A 14,000-nucleotide genomic window follows, 5' to 3' on the forward strand; every position below is an offset into this window, starting at 1 on the left:
AATTAGATCTTCTGGTGCATCTTCTTCTTCTTCTTCTTCTTCTAATGGCGCTACAACCCTTTGTGAGTCTTGGCCTGCTTAACAGTGTTCTTCCATTCTGCCCTGTCGGATACTTTCCTTCGCCACTGCCTGATGTTCATGGTTTTAAGATCCCTCTCTACGTCGTCTATCCATCTTTTACGGGGCCTTCCTCTTGTTCTGTTTCCTTGGGGCTTCCATCTCTGGACTACTTTTACAGCTCGATTATCTGGCATTCTTTCTAGGTGACCAAGCCAGTTTAGTCTTTGTGACTTTACAAATCTGACAATATCTGCGCTCTGCATTAGTTCATCCAGCTCGTGATTCAGTTTAATTCTCCACGAACCATCGCTGCATTGGGTTGGTCCAAATATCTTCCTTAGTATTTTGCGCTCAAATATTCTCAGTTGATTTTCATCAGTGGTTGAGAGGGTCCACGTTTCACATCCATATGTGACCACTGGTCTAATTACTGTTTTGTAGATTCTCAGCTTAGACTCACGATTCAGTATCTTACTTTTCATTAAGTCTTTGTATGCATAAAAGCACTTATTACCGCTCTTCTGGTGCATCTATAATCATTAAATTTGTTTGATATTCTATATGAATCTGCAATCCTAGCATCATCTATTTCTAAAAAAATATTTTTGTGATTTTTTTGTTTTCCATTAAGTTCATTAATAACAGTCCATGTGGCTTTGTTTTTGATAGAGGATTTAGAGATTTTGTTAAAATAAAACTAACCTTTTGCAGGTAGAATTCCTTATCAGCTTCCCATGTTTCAATGGGTAATTGAAAAGCCCAAGCTTAAATACAAAAATTATAGAGTTCTGATAGAACTCTTGCAATTTGTCCCACCGATATACCATGTATTTTATCTAAGCCTATCTCACGAAACAAAGACTAGAAAGCCAATTAAATAATTTTACGGTGCCAACATCTGGTATTTTCTGTTGTAATACTGTCGTGTAAAAAGAACATACAAAATAGTTGTTTAAATAATAATAAAACCACTTATATATTTTGTGCTTACAAACCACTATGTGCGCACCATCAATTATTTTTTATTAATAAAATAATAACCGAATGTTGTAATACTTTCTGATATTGGCAATAAAAACCCAAAGACTTGATTATCCTTTTTACATGGTTACATGATTATCTTCTGACTTTGACTTGAGTTTTCTCAAAATGTTGATTTTGTTACTTAGACCGCTTCACTTCTAGGGGCCTTAAATATTATAGATGATACGATATTTATTATACAATAGTTTTATTCATTTTATGTTTGTATATATTCATCCTACTTTTTTTTTCTAGACGATGTTGGAATTATCCATGGCCGCCCAGGAGCAGTCTATCTAGAGCCGAACGTATCTTCATTTTATCTTGACGAGCACGGAAATTTCTACAACAAAAAAACCGAAAGCGTTTACCCTAGGAAAGAACATCCATACTGTATCGAACATGCGACGAAAAACGGAATAAACTACGGTCATAAATATTTCGGCTTCTTAGTGGGCAAAAATCCACCGATGCCCTCTAAATTTTATTGGAACAGAACAGCAATGATATTTTCTGGGATTTGCTTGATCCTCACTATTCTTTTTTATGTAATATCAAGAGAAACAAAAAAGATTTTTGGGAAGATTTTAGTTTGCTTTTGTTTTTCGTTATTGTTTCTTTACTCCTTTCTTGTGTATCATACATTTAATATGAATTTGCACTACAAGCCAACAAAAACAACTTGTAAAGTCATTGGTAAGTTATACATATTTTTTAATTATATTATTAAAATTTCTGAAATGATGAATTCTCAAACCTGACATAAAAACAGTTTATCTTTCAGCGTTTTTCATTTGACGTAAGCTTTTGTCTTTCAGGGAGAATAATTTGCAATATCTAGCTCATAAAAAAAAACTATCGAATGATTGTAGCTATTTTTCTTTTATTGGTACTCGTAACCGATTTGTAAAAAACATTTTTGTAATTTTTTCAAATATTTGTCTAGTTTTTTAAATAGTCGTAAATTAAAATGCTTAGGTATGATATACGTTTTCATCATCATCATCATCTTTGGTTTGACAATCGTCTGTGGATCCTGGCCTGCTCTAAGATTAGTTGCCATTCTGTTCAGTTCTTCTGATCTCTAGTATCCCTAAGTCGGCCATAACTCCATCTAACCGCCTAATTCGCGGTCACATTCTACTTCTTCTTCCTATAGGTGTACCTGTCGTTAGCTTTTTAGCATTCATGTTGTCAGACATTCATATTATGTGTCCGACCCATCTAAGTCGCTGTTTTTTAATGAACATTACGACATCTGGTTCATTAAAGAGTAGAAATTAAATCTTTTGTGCCATTGCCCTTAATTATTTATAATTCCCAATAATTGTCGAAGTATCTTACGCTCAAATATTCCCAGAAGACTTTCTGCTGCGTTAGAGCTAATGTCCCCCCCCCCGTATCCCCGTATGTAAGAACAGGCCTCAGCATTGTTTTGAATATAATAATTTTAGTTTTTCTTTGGATATTTCTTAAGTTCCTCATTTGCTATAGGATCCTTAGTAACCAACATGTACTTGGTTTTGTCTTCGTTGATAACTAGACCGACCTGTTTCGCCGCTGTTTCCAATTCTACGAAATATTGCTTAACATCTCGCTTACCACGCCCTATTATGTCAATGTCATTAGCGTATGCTAATATTTGTATTGATCTATTGTAATTAGTACCGCCGTCTCTAATTCGTGTGTCTCGGACAGCCTTTCGTTCTCGGTCTGGAAGTTATATTTTTGTTTGAATTTGCCGACGGACGATAGATAGATGGTGCTAACTATACGTCTTAATGCTTTTAATATGTATGTTAATAAAATAGGTTCATGGAATAATATTTCTACACCCCGTACACAGTCTTGATTATACGAACCATTAATCAAGCTGGTTGTACATTGTATGCTTTATTTAATACACTTTATTATCGGAATATCTGCTCATTTGTGGAGGTTTCTGAAAAATTATCTGTTCTGTTTGTTATGTCTTAACTCGAAATTTAATAGAATCATCAAAATTGATCATTTTCATATCATAGACTAACAATCGAATTTCGAGTATTTTTGTTTATTTGGAGTGCCATATTATGTATTAATAGTCTTATTTTGACATCTGTTTTTTATTGAAAAATTTACCGCATCCACCATAAAGTCAATAGCGGAAATATAGTGTAGGTATAGTAGCGGAAATATATATATATATATATATATATATATATATATATATATATATATATATATATATATATATATATATATATATATATATATATATATATATATATATATAGTTTAGTAAAACGCTAAGATTTGGAGGTTTTGATAGTCCTGCTTTAATATATAGTACGGCAACTGATTTGGTTCAGGTCTTCCTTCTCGATTTTTATCTTTGCTGTCACAATCCTTTCTGATGAATGTATTGACACTCTCTCACGAGATTTTGGTGTATTTGTTATATAAGTAAGTCTACTCCTTCTCTTTTGCTACTCCACTGTACACTATATTGTAAAACTTGTCTGTAAAATATTTTCCCTAGAATGAGCCTCCGTTAATTTTTAAAATGTTTTCTGTGTCTCCTGAAATATTCTGTTTTTGCGACTTACGGGATTTTCTCGCATTAAGTGGACGATATGATGTATGTATTTTAAGCCGCTTATAGTTTTAAATAAAAATATCTAATTTTTGTTCTTTTAGGGTTCTTTATTATATATCTTGGCTTTTCTTGCTTCTTTTGGCTTCAAGTATTGTGTTATGATATTTATTGTAAATTGGGGTAAGTTAATTTTTTTAGATTTTTATATTGTACGTATGTATTGTATTTTATATTGAATATTTTAATATTACTATTATCTAACTAGGGTTTTCATATTTCGAGTATGTTCTGGTCTGAAAATGGCAAACCTGATTGCTCTATTGGAAATAACAATAAAAAATTAACAAAAATTGTTATTAACATATAGTTAAGATTATACATGTGCTAAAAACATGAAAAAAACACCAAAAATTGGATTTTTGTTCGAATTTTGAGAATTTTCCAGAGCAAAAATGAAAAATCTAACATCGCCATTGAAAAACAAAAAAAAACACAAATAATGATATAGAATTTTGCCAAAAATGATCAACATAACCAAAAAATTTTTTGAAAAATTCATATATTTTTCTTGAACTTGATTTTGATCCAAAAAATCTGAAAAAAAATCAGAGGCGTTTTGAGTATTAAAATTTATGTTTTTGAATTTTTTCAGATTTTTTAAAGCAAAGGATCGTCCAGGAAATTTTTTTTAAGTTATACTTCTATACGCGCGTTCGACGTTGGAAATTTGTACGAGAGTGAATCGGCAAAATCTTTACATATGTAAGATATAGGTAGGAGAAAGACAGAAGATATATTTTTTTTTCTTTCTCTCTCTACAATAAAAATGTTCCTTTTAATATTAAATATATTTAATATTTATTAATATTATTATTTTTCCATTCTGTTCAGATTTGTCTTAGCCTCGTTAGGCATGTTAAATTAAAACTTCTTTAGGGAGCTAAAAATTTGGCGAAAGAGGTTTCTAAATACGTACTTTCAAATACCTAACCCCACATAGAATCCAGCCAAGTGCAGATTTTACCATGTTATCCCGCTACAGTCTTTGTAATAAGAGAATAAGTGAAAAGTGAGTAATAATAAATCCACCACAACAACAGTTTATAAGGATTAAGTAACAGATTAATGTTAATAAAAAAATCGTATATCATTTTGGTGCATTTCAATGACTTCTGTATGGAAGAATCTAGTATAATACTAAAACATTTTCTCTGATACAATTTTTCTTGTTTTTTAAGATATAAAACTTTTTCAGCGCCTCAGATAAACCGATGGTAAAAATCGAAAAAAGAAAAAGGGAGTTACATAAATTTTTTTTATACAATTTATATGGATGGGGATTTCCGTTAATTTATACCATTCTGTTGGTTGTTTTTCATCTTACAGCCGTTTTACCTGATGAAATAGAAGTCGGTATGGGTAAAACCAGATGTGGCATAGAAAAAGGTAAATATTACTTATAATGTACAATTATTAATTGTGCCATTTTTGTGGTCCTTAGATGCTTTAACTTGATTTTACTGGAGACATTCTCTCCCATCAGGAAGAAACTCTAACGTTTAGGGGTCATATTGAACGGGTATCGTACTCAACGTATACAAAGGTCTCTAATGTTACCATGACAGGTAACATATATGGAGAGAACATTATATAACCATTATTTGTTTTTCTACACTCTTAGTCAAAAAAACTTGCATTTTGAATGTTTTTCTAATTTTGTCAGTGCATAATGGTTTTAATAGGAAGAACGTAAGTAATAATAATAAAAAACGTTCATTTATAATAATTAAAATGTTTCTTTTAATATTTTTCAATGATCGCGTCACCATAGAAACAAAATTTTAGCATTTGTCAAAAACGATACATTATCTTGTTTACTAGCAACAGATTGTTTGAATAATTTTATTGCATTTAAGATAAGTTTCACGTTTATTCTGATAAATTCAGAGGATTGTTCATTAGTGTTTTCAAATCGTGTTAGTATTACTTCCAAAAATAATGCAAAAGTTGTGCTGTTGAATATTGCTAAAAGTACCATCCATAATGCCCCTATGAAGTATTGTCAGGCTGGACAATATACTAGAAGACCTGGATCAGGCAAAAAAGGTGAAGAAATCAGCTTAATAAAACGTTTTTTTTTAAGATTTTTGCAGTACTGAATCGTTCTTAAATCGTCAAATGTTCACGCTAGTCGTTTGTTAGAAGCCCAAAAAACTCATATTTCTGCAAGAACTATAAAAAAAGTCCTGCAAGAAAGTGGTTAACTTTCTACTTAGTAGCATACCCTAAATTAACAGCAGCTCATCAAGATAACAGGATGAGATTTACGAATGATGATGGAGACTGGACTGTTCAGCCATAAAGTGTGGTAACGTTTTCTCACGAGTCCTCACGAATATGTATGGAGAAGACCAGGAGATCGATTTGCACTCAAAACGCCGTTTGGTGGCGGAGGTGTTATGGTATGGTTGGATATTTCTGTCAACGAACGCACCGAATTAATTTTCATTGAAAGGGATACAGCAGACAGATACATACTTCAGTGTCTGGAGGACAATGATGTCCGCTATACCCCTTTGGTTGGGGATAATTTCTTATTTATGCAGGATAATGCTCGTCCACATACTGCGCGAATCGCCATGGACTATTTAAATACTGTCGGAATTCCCGTTTTGGATTGGCCCGCTTGTAGTCCTGACATGCATTCATTAGATCAGTTATGGGATATTTTAGGAAAAAAAAATTAAAAAGGAGCAACTATTGCCACAACAGATTCAAGCGATGAAAATGACGCTGAATGAAGAATGGGAATATTTACCTCAAGAACAGATTCAGCAACTTATTGCAAGTATGCCTAGGCATATTTTAAATCATCCGCAGATGTAGGTGAGACAATATCCGATACTACTATCCGAACAGCCAACGGTGGGTAATTCAAATTTTATTTTTTCTTTTATTTAATTTTTCAAACAATGTTATTTTTTTGGTTATTACTTTTTTTATTTATTTTTTCCATTATTACTCTTTTAGTGTTTTAGATAAACGATTTCTATTATTAATTTTTATTTCTTCCCCATTTCGAATCACCCTGTATGTATAAAAACACCGAAAAATATTTTTAATCCTTTTGCATCGTTGGGATTTATAACATAAGCATTTCTGGTTTGTATATAATAATTTTAATTGCCTTCTTTTGATCGTGATGTCACCTAATATTGCGCATCAAATAAATATCCCCTTAGATTGGTGAGAAAGTATTGCGGAGAAGAGAATTACATCACTCTACGATATGTCGCCAAAGCGTTTGGTTTTATTGTTTGAGTCCGGATTTTTCTTCAAATTCGTTATTTTTGTTCATTTTTCGTATTTGTCATCGAAATACAGAGTAAAGTCATAGTAGCAGTTACATGTGTAGTTTAAGTGAAAGGTTGGATTAAGATTTTGAAGCAGAAAGATTCGGCGTGTGTAGTCTTCAAAAGCTAGTAAATTTTTTTTTCTGGATAGTAAAAATAGACATTTTTCATTAATAAAAAAATTATACGTTTTATGGATTGGCTAATTGTCATATTATTCTTCTCTTAAATGCAAATAATTTTAAAAACTTAATTAATATTTAAAAAAGTTTTAATATTTCGACATATGACAGTCAGTATTATCCTATTTTTTTGACAAATGGTACATAACCATAAAATTGAATTGTTTGTTTAAAGGTTAACCTCAATGTAAGCTCCGTTGAAAAATCTACATATTTTCATTTTATTAATAATTTAAATTTCTATAGTTTCCCCAACGTCTGGAGCTTGTTGTAAACCGTTTGCTTGTTTTTAAATCTTGTTATTATTATTTTAATAAATGTTTATGCTGAAGTAATCATAAATATGTAATGTTTCTAAACCAAGTGTAGAATTATTTCCTTTAAAAAGATTTTCATCCTTTAATATTTTTTAGGAAAGAAAAGCCTTTCTTTCCATACAGCAAGAAGATTCTTTTAAACGGCGTCCAATTTAAATAGTTTAGGAACCCTTCTTGTGTGTGTTGCTCAGGAAAGCTATATAAGTATTTTTTGATTTATTTCTTTGTAGTTACCTCTTTTATTAACTTACTTAGGACCCAGCTCTCCAACCAAACCAAGAGTGGCTCGCAGACGTTTCGGTTTGTTTGCTTAATTATCTCTAGCCCAGTAAATGCAGTTCCTCCCTTCAACCCCCTGTAAGTGATACCCAATGTGGTAGGCAATATAACCGCTACAATCACATACAGAATTAAAAAAAAACATACAAAATGCAAGGGTCCCGATTTTTGTGACCAGGAGTGAAATTAGAGAAAATCTATTTTTATGAAGTACAAGAAGCATGGAAAAATTTTCTCCGTAAGTAAATATCCAACGATTGATCTGGACACTTAAGTTACCTGATGTGAATCCTACAGAGTATTTGACATATATTGTCAAAAGAACCATCAAAAACATTCCACATCCACCACTTAAAACTCACAGATCTTTAAAATTTTTTCAACGCGTGCTTTGTTTACAGTTATCATATATTTTAATTTTTTAAACAAAAGTTAATATGGTAAAAGGATTTACTTGTAATAAGTGTATTATATATATATATATATATATATATATATATATATATATATATATATATATATATATATATCATCATAACACTTTTCCAATTTTTTAATAATAAAAAGAAACAAGTATTACGACAATGTGATCATGTTTTTGAAAATGTGTATAAAGAAATTGTTTTAAAGAATAAAAGATGAGGTTTTTGGCATATTATTTTTCGAGTTTACTCGAGTACTACTTAAAACAGTTTAGTTATTACAAAAATTATATCACTGATAAAAAAAAACCTTTCGCAAATCACCAATCACCATCCATATCTAAAAATAAAACGAAACTGCTTAGAATAAACATTCTGATATAAATTTTTTAAAGAAATTTTTTTCTGGTATCTCATATATTAAGAACCTGGTATCAAATTAATTTAATTAAATTTAATAGGGCTGTATCTTAGAAGATAATGAAAAATTTAGAAAGTCCTTAAGCAAAAGGATTTTGTTACAAATTTAATTTTGGGCGATGATATCGGAACAAGAAACCTTTATATATTAATATTCGTAAAGGGTAAAATTTTTGTGTTCCCAAATTATTATTCTGTTAAAATGAGTTTTCATCACGGGTAATTAAAACGTGTAAGTGGGTAGGTAAAACACAACACAATTAATTTGAAAAATATATGGAAGTGAGGATACTATTACGAACTTAGCAAACATTGAAAACTTGTATGTAAAATTGTACAATCGCTGTTGTACACATTATACGTTAAAAGAGACAATATCATTTATATTTAAGAGTTTATTATTTAATTTGTTGTAATGACAGTTCGGCAGATTTAGTCCGTATAGAAAAATTTCCTTGACGAAAACAATTAAAAATCTAGAATGTTATAGAATTCATCTAAATGTCCCGATTGTTATATTTGGAAACTATATATAAATAGAAATGTTGCTGTACAATTCAGTACCATAATTATGTGTATGTTGGCAACACATTTTATTTTTATTTATGTCTGATGAATTACTTGTCACTTGTCACTGGTCTCTGTACACCTTACACTTGTAGTTGCAAAACAATAAAACTTATTTATTTTCTAATTAAATACATATGATAGTGTTATTATTTTTAACCTTCGCAAACATGTTATGTGGCCAGCTGCAGAAATTTAGAAAAGATATTTTAGGTTTGTGTTTTAAACAAAGTAAAATTTGTTCTACTAAAAGTATAGTTTGCAGGAAAAATTGTGTTTACAATTTTTGCACGTGTGTTATTTAGTTATAGCTTAGTCCAGCAAACAATTTTTTATGGCTAATGTAAAACAATTTAATGGAGCCGGTTTTGATTCGTGGAAATTTTGATTAGAAAGAACATTGGAACGACATGGTATTCTTTATATCATTTCTCGAGAGAAACCTGCTAGGACTGACGATGAGTACAACGACTTTGTTAAAAGTGATTCGACTGCAAAGGATAATATTATTCAATTAGTTGGGGATAATGTTTTGGAAATAATTAAAACCCAAGATACTTCGATGGGAATGATGGAAGCTCTCAAAGCTGTTTACGAAAAGACAGGACTTCAGTTTCGAGTACAAATCCAGAAAAAGTTGCGCAACTTAGTACTTAAAGAAGATGGCAACTTGGGTGAGTTTTTGGTGAAGTTTGATAAAACCTTAAGAGAATTAAATGATGCAAGAGGTAAAATGGATGATAGTGAAAAGATCACCATACTTTTATCTGCAATGCCTGACAGATTTAGTTCAGATGTAACATCCATTGATATTTTATTTCGTTCTGATCCAACCAAAGTAACTATAGATTTTGTGAAAAATAGTTTAATGGCAGAAGATGATAAAAACAAAGGAAGTTACTAGTGTACATACCTGTTCCTTCACATGCCTTTGTTGGTCAAGATAAATACAAAGGTAAGAGCAAACATACTTTTAAAGTTTGTTGTTAGCATTGTCATGAAATGGGGCATATTCGCTCGAAATGTCCAAAAAGATTGCCAAAAAATCGTGAAACTGCTAATAAGAGTAATGTTGAAAATAAAGAAATTGCATTTCTTGGTAGTCACACAAAACAGGAAGTTGCAGTCAGCTGTAATTTAATTGTAATGAATAGTGTACATTTGGTTGTGCAAATCACCTGTTTATTTCAAAATAAATTCAATTTTTGACTAATTCCCTAGCAGTAGATAGACAAATAAATGTAGCAAAAGGTGGTGTAACTGTAGAAGCAAAATTTCAGGTAGTTTCTCAGCTATATCTAAAGAAGGACTTTCAGTTACTTTAAATGATGTTCTTGTTTGTGACAATCTTTCTTACAATTTTTTATCAGTAAGACAAATTGAAGAAAAAGGTTTTCGTGTGATTTTTGAAAATAAGGAAGTAAAAATCATGAGGGGTGATACTGCAATTATTACTGGAAAGTTGATTGATAATTTGTATTTTATAGAATTGCAATTGTATTCAGATGTGGTTAACATTGTTCGAGATACACCTGAGTTGTGGCACAAGCGGATGGGACACTCTTATAGATTTCCTGTGAGTTCAGTATGTGAGATATGCTTGAAAGGTAAGCAGATACGTTCTCCATTTCTAAAGAGCATTCCAAGTGACAGGAAAGCTCGACGAGAAAATTATTATGTTTCATTCATTGATCATTACAGTCATTTTGGAATTTGTGCCTTATTAAAGAAAAGAATGAAGTAAAAACATGCTTTAGAAATTTTGTAGCCTTAACTGAATTAAAATTCAACCTGAAAATAGAGTATTTGAAATGTGATAATGCTGGGGAGAATAGTTCTAAAAGCTTTAAAGATTTTTGTACTAGTAAAGGAATAACTATACAATATTCTGTATCCAGGAATCCAGAACAGAATGGATTAGCAGAAAAATACAATCGTACTATTTATGTTTAATTTTGGACAGTGGTCTTGACAAGTCATTTTGGGGAGAAGCTGTATTGGCTCCTGTGTACTTAACAAATCGAACTCCTACAAGTACATTGCTGCCGTCGTAATAGAGAGTACCGTACGTGCAAAATCTTAGTTTTGAGACAACATTAAAAACCGGTTTTTTTTATATTGTCCCAGCTTATGTTCTAACGACTTTTAAAATATGCTATATCTAGAAATTTTGGGCTAAAAAAAATTTTTAAACTGTAAATTTTTTCCTAATGGTTTAAAATGCACTTAAGGCGTTTAAAGTTACCATAGAATACTTTTTAAATTTGCTAAATTTAAAGAAAAAAAACGTAACTGCAAAAAACAATACTTACAGTATTTAAAGCTAAAATAAACTATGTATTAAGAAACTATTTTTGGTTTAGAAACGTTGGTTATATGTAAATCTTATCATTAAAATAAAACAGATTAGGTAATTTGGTTTTCAACAAAATATATTTAACTTCTACATTTTTTTAAATTAATATAACATACAGTATACAGTTTTCCCAAAACAGCTTTATTCAAAAATTTGAATTAAATCATTTGACGTATCTGAAACTGGAATATTTTTCCAAAACTTGAGGCGGTCTTTTGGCATGACAGATGATAAATTTTTTAAAATATTATTACGCTTTGAAGTGGGTATTCCCCGATTTGTTGTATATTTTTCAGGCTCCAACATTTAATGCTTATTTTTGGCCAATGACATTTTCAAAAAATTTAACTGCCTAAGTTCGTCATCCAAAAAACTATCTCTCTATTCTAAATAAAAATGAAGTAAAATGAAGAAAGCCACGGTTTGCAACAACTTACACAAGATCTGCTATATATACTCTGGGTTTTAATCCATTTAAAACTGTCTTTGAAGAATGGTCTTTCCAATTGTAACAATCTAAATATGCCATAGATTTTGTTATGACTTTTCCGGAGTTGGCTTTTGATACTGCAGATTCAAAGTCTCGAAAGTCATAGGTTTTCTTTCGTGTTTTTAAAGCGTTTTCAACCTGGTGGTGGAAATTGTCAGCAGACATGAAATTGTGGCCAGGTTCAAAGTATTTTAATTCTTTAAATTAATTTAATTTAATAGGTAAAAGAAATAATAAATTAGACTTACTCACAATCAATTTAATTTAACTATTCAGACGACCGGTTTCGCTTTCTACAATATGCAAAGCATCTTCAGGTCTCGATACAAAGTTAAATAAATGCTGAAATAATAAAACTTATATTGGGGAGTTGTTTAATAAAGATAAACAAAGATAGATGATATAAATTACAGTAATTATGCCAATATTACATGTCTGTGGTTTTTCAAAATGAATAAAATGTTTAAGCAGACAAGGTAAGACCCATAAATTGGTAAAACAGTCTATTAAATTGTAATAAATTAATAAATGAACAAATAAATAAAACATTACTTACATGGTGGTACTCTATTAATTGATGGTTGAAAGAACATGGTTCAAACTATCCAGTATTGTTGAATGGAGAACTTAAGTCTGCTATTGTAATTGTTTGACAGTAAACGGGGAAGTTCTTGAGGAGACAGATTTTATCCAATGAAGTAGAGATAGGTGTAATGTGATTGTTTGTTAGATGAAAGTAATGTTCCATACCATTGAGTTATTTAAAAGTTATTTATAATTATTCTAGAGATATATTTATGAAATGTGTGTTATTTATTGAGATTTTATTTTATGAAGGTGACAGTTGTAAGACAATGAATGGGATTAGATGTACAAATTGTGTGGGTGTGCAATTCTTTCAACTTGTAATTATCAAATTTCTTTGATAAAGTTCTATTGAAATATATGGCAAATGATTGCAAAGTCAAGTATTTAAAATTAAAAATTAAGGACAATTTAAGACACACAGAAAACACTTAAAAGGGGGACGAAACAAACATTAAATTTAAATTTAAAAATTTTTAAATTTAAAATTCCGGAACCGGTCGTCTGGATAGTTAAATTAAATTGATTGTGAGTAAGTCTAATCTATTATTTCTTTTACCTTTTGAAATGGACTCCCACAAGCAACACATTCATGATTTTTAATTTAATAATTTAATATTTTTTCGGTACTAACATGGTCAGAATTTATTAAATAAACAAGAAATAAAAATAAAGCCCAGTTCTTGTTTTGGCCAGAGCGATTGTCGAGCCAAAGTACAATGTGCTTTTGATTGCGATGCAAGGGAAATACTGAAAATAGGTACTAATTATCTATTCCTTTTTACGTCCTGCGGTAGCTTCATGCCATATAACTGCAAAAGGTTCTCCTTTAAGAGTTTTTTCCTATGGGTACAAAGCTTTCGTTAAAAGCAATAATACGTTGTGTAAAGAGAATACTTTTGAACGTCTCGATGCGTGGCAACATTATGACTTTTTGTAAGTCTGCGGAAAAATAAATTGTTGGGGAATCGATGGATTTTTGAACATCATCTCTGTATATCCGACGGGCAGTATGTAACGATGCTCTGCTCGTTTAACAGTTCGAACCGTGGGAGTGTCAATATTTGCGCATCCACTTCTACAACGTGAAGGCGTAGTGGGATTCAAACGGCTATTTAAGGCGTGTGAATAGCGGAATTAGACAGTCTTGTAGCTAGCGCTCTAGGCTCCCTGACTCGCCGGTGTAGTGAACCAGCGAGACATTCTGGACAGAGATTTCCGTATTGAGGATCATACTCTGTCCTTAGCCAAGCGGAACCCGTCGGCATTGTGTATTGAACATTGCCGTGGGTCTGCACAGCTAAATATTTTGTTTGCGAGCATATTCGGAGCTTTCGCTGAATTGAAGCGAAAGCGAGTATATTAGTA

At 31.1% G+C, this 14,000-nt stretch overlaps 1 protein-coding gene across 1 annotated transcript in view; it reads left to right on the forward strand.

The window, feature by feature from the left end:
- Positions 1–14,000, forward strand: part of LOC140446460 (G-protein coupled receptor Mth2-like) — a 104,927-nt gene that overhangs the window by 42,270 nt on the left and 48,657 nt on the right. The window contains exons 2-4 of the mRNA XM_072539013.1: positions 1,339–1,779; positions 3,763–3,841; positions 4,917–5,107. Coding sequence (XP_072395114.1) covers positions 1,339–1,779; positions 3,763–3,841; positions 4,917–5,107 — 711 coding nt within the window. The remainder of the gene's footprint in view (positions 1–1,338; positions 1,780–3,762; positions 3,842–4,916; positions 5,108–14,000) is intronic.

Source organism: Diabrotica undecimpunctata, chromosome 7 (assembly GCF_040954645.1).
Source record: "Diabrotica undecimpunctata isolate CICGRU chromosome 7, icDiaUnde3, whole genome shotgun sequence".
Taxonomy (NCBI): Eukaryota; Metazoa; Arthropoda; class Insecta; order Coleoptera; family Chrysomelidae; genus Diabrotica; species Diabrotica undecimpunctata.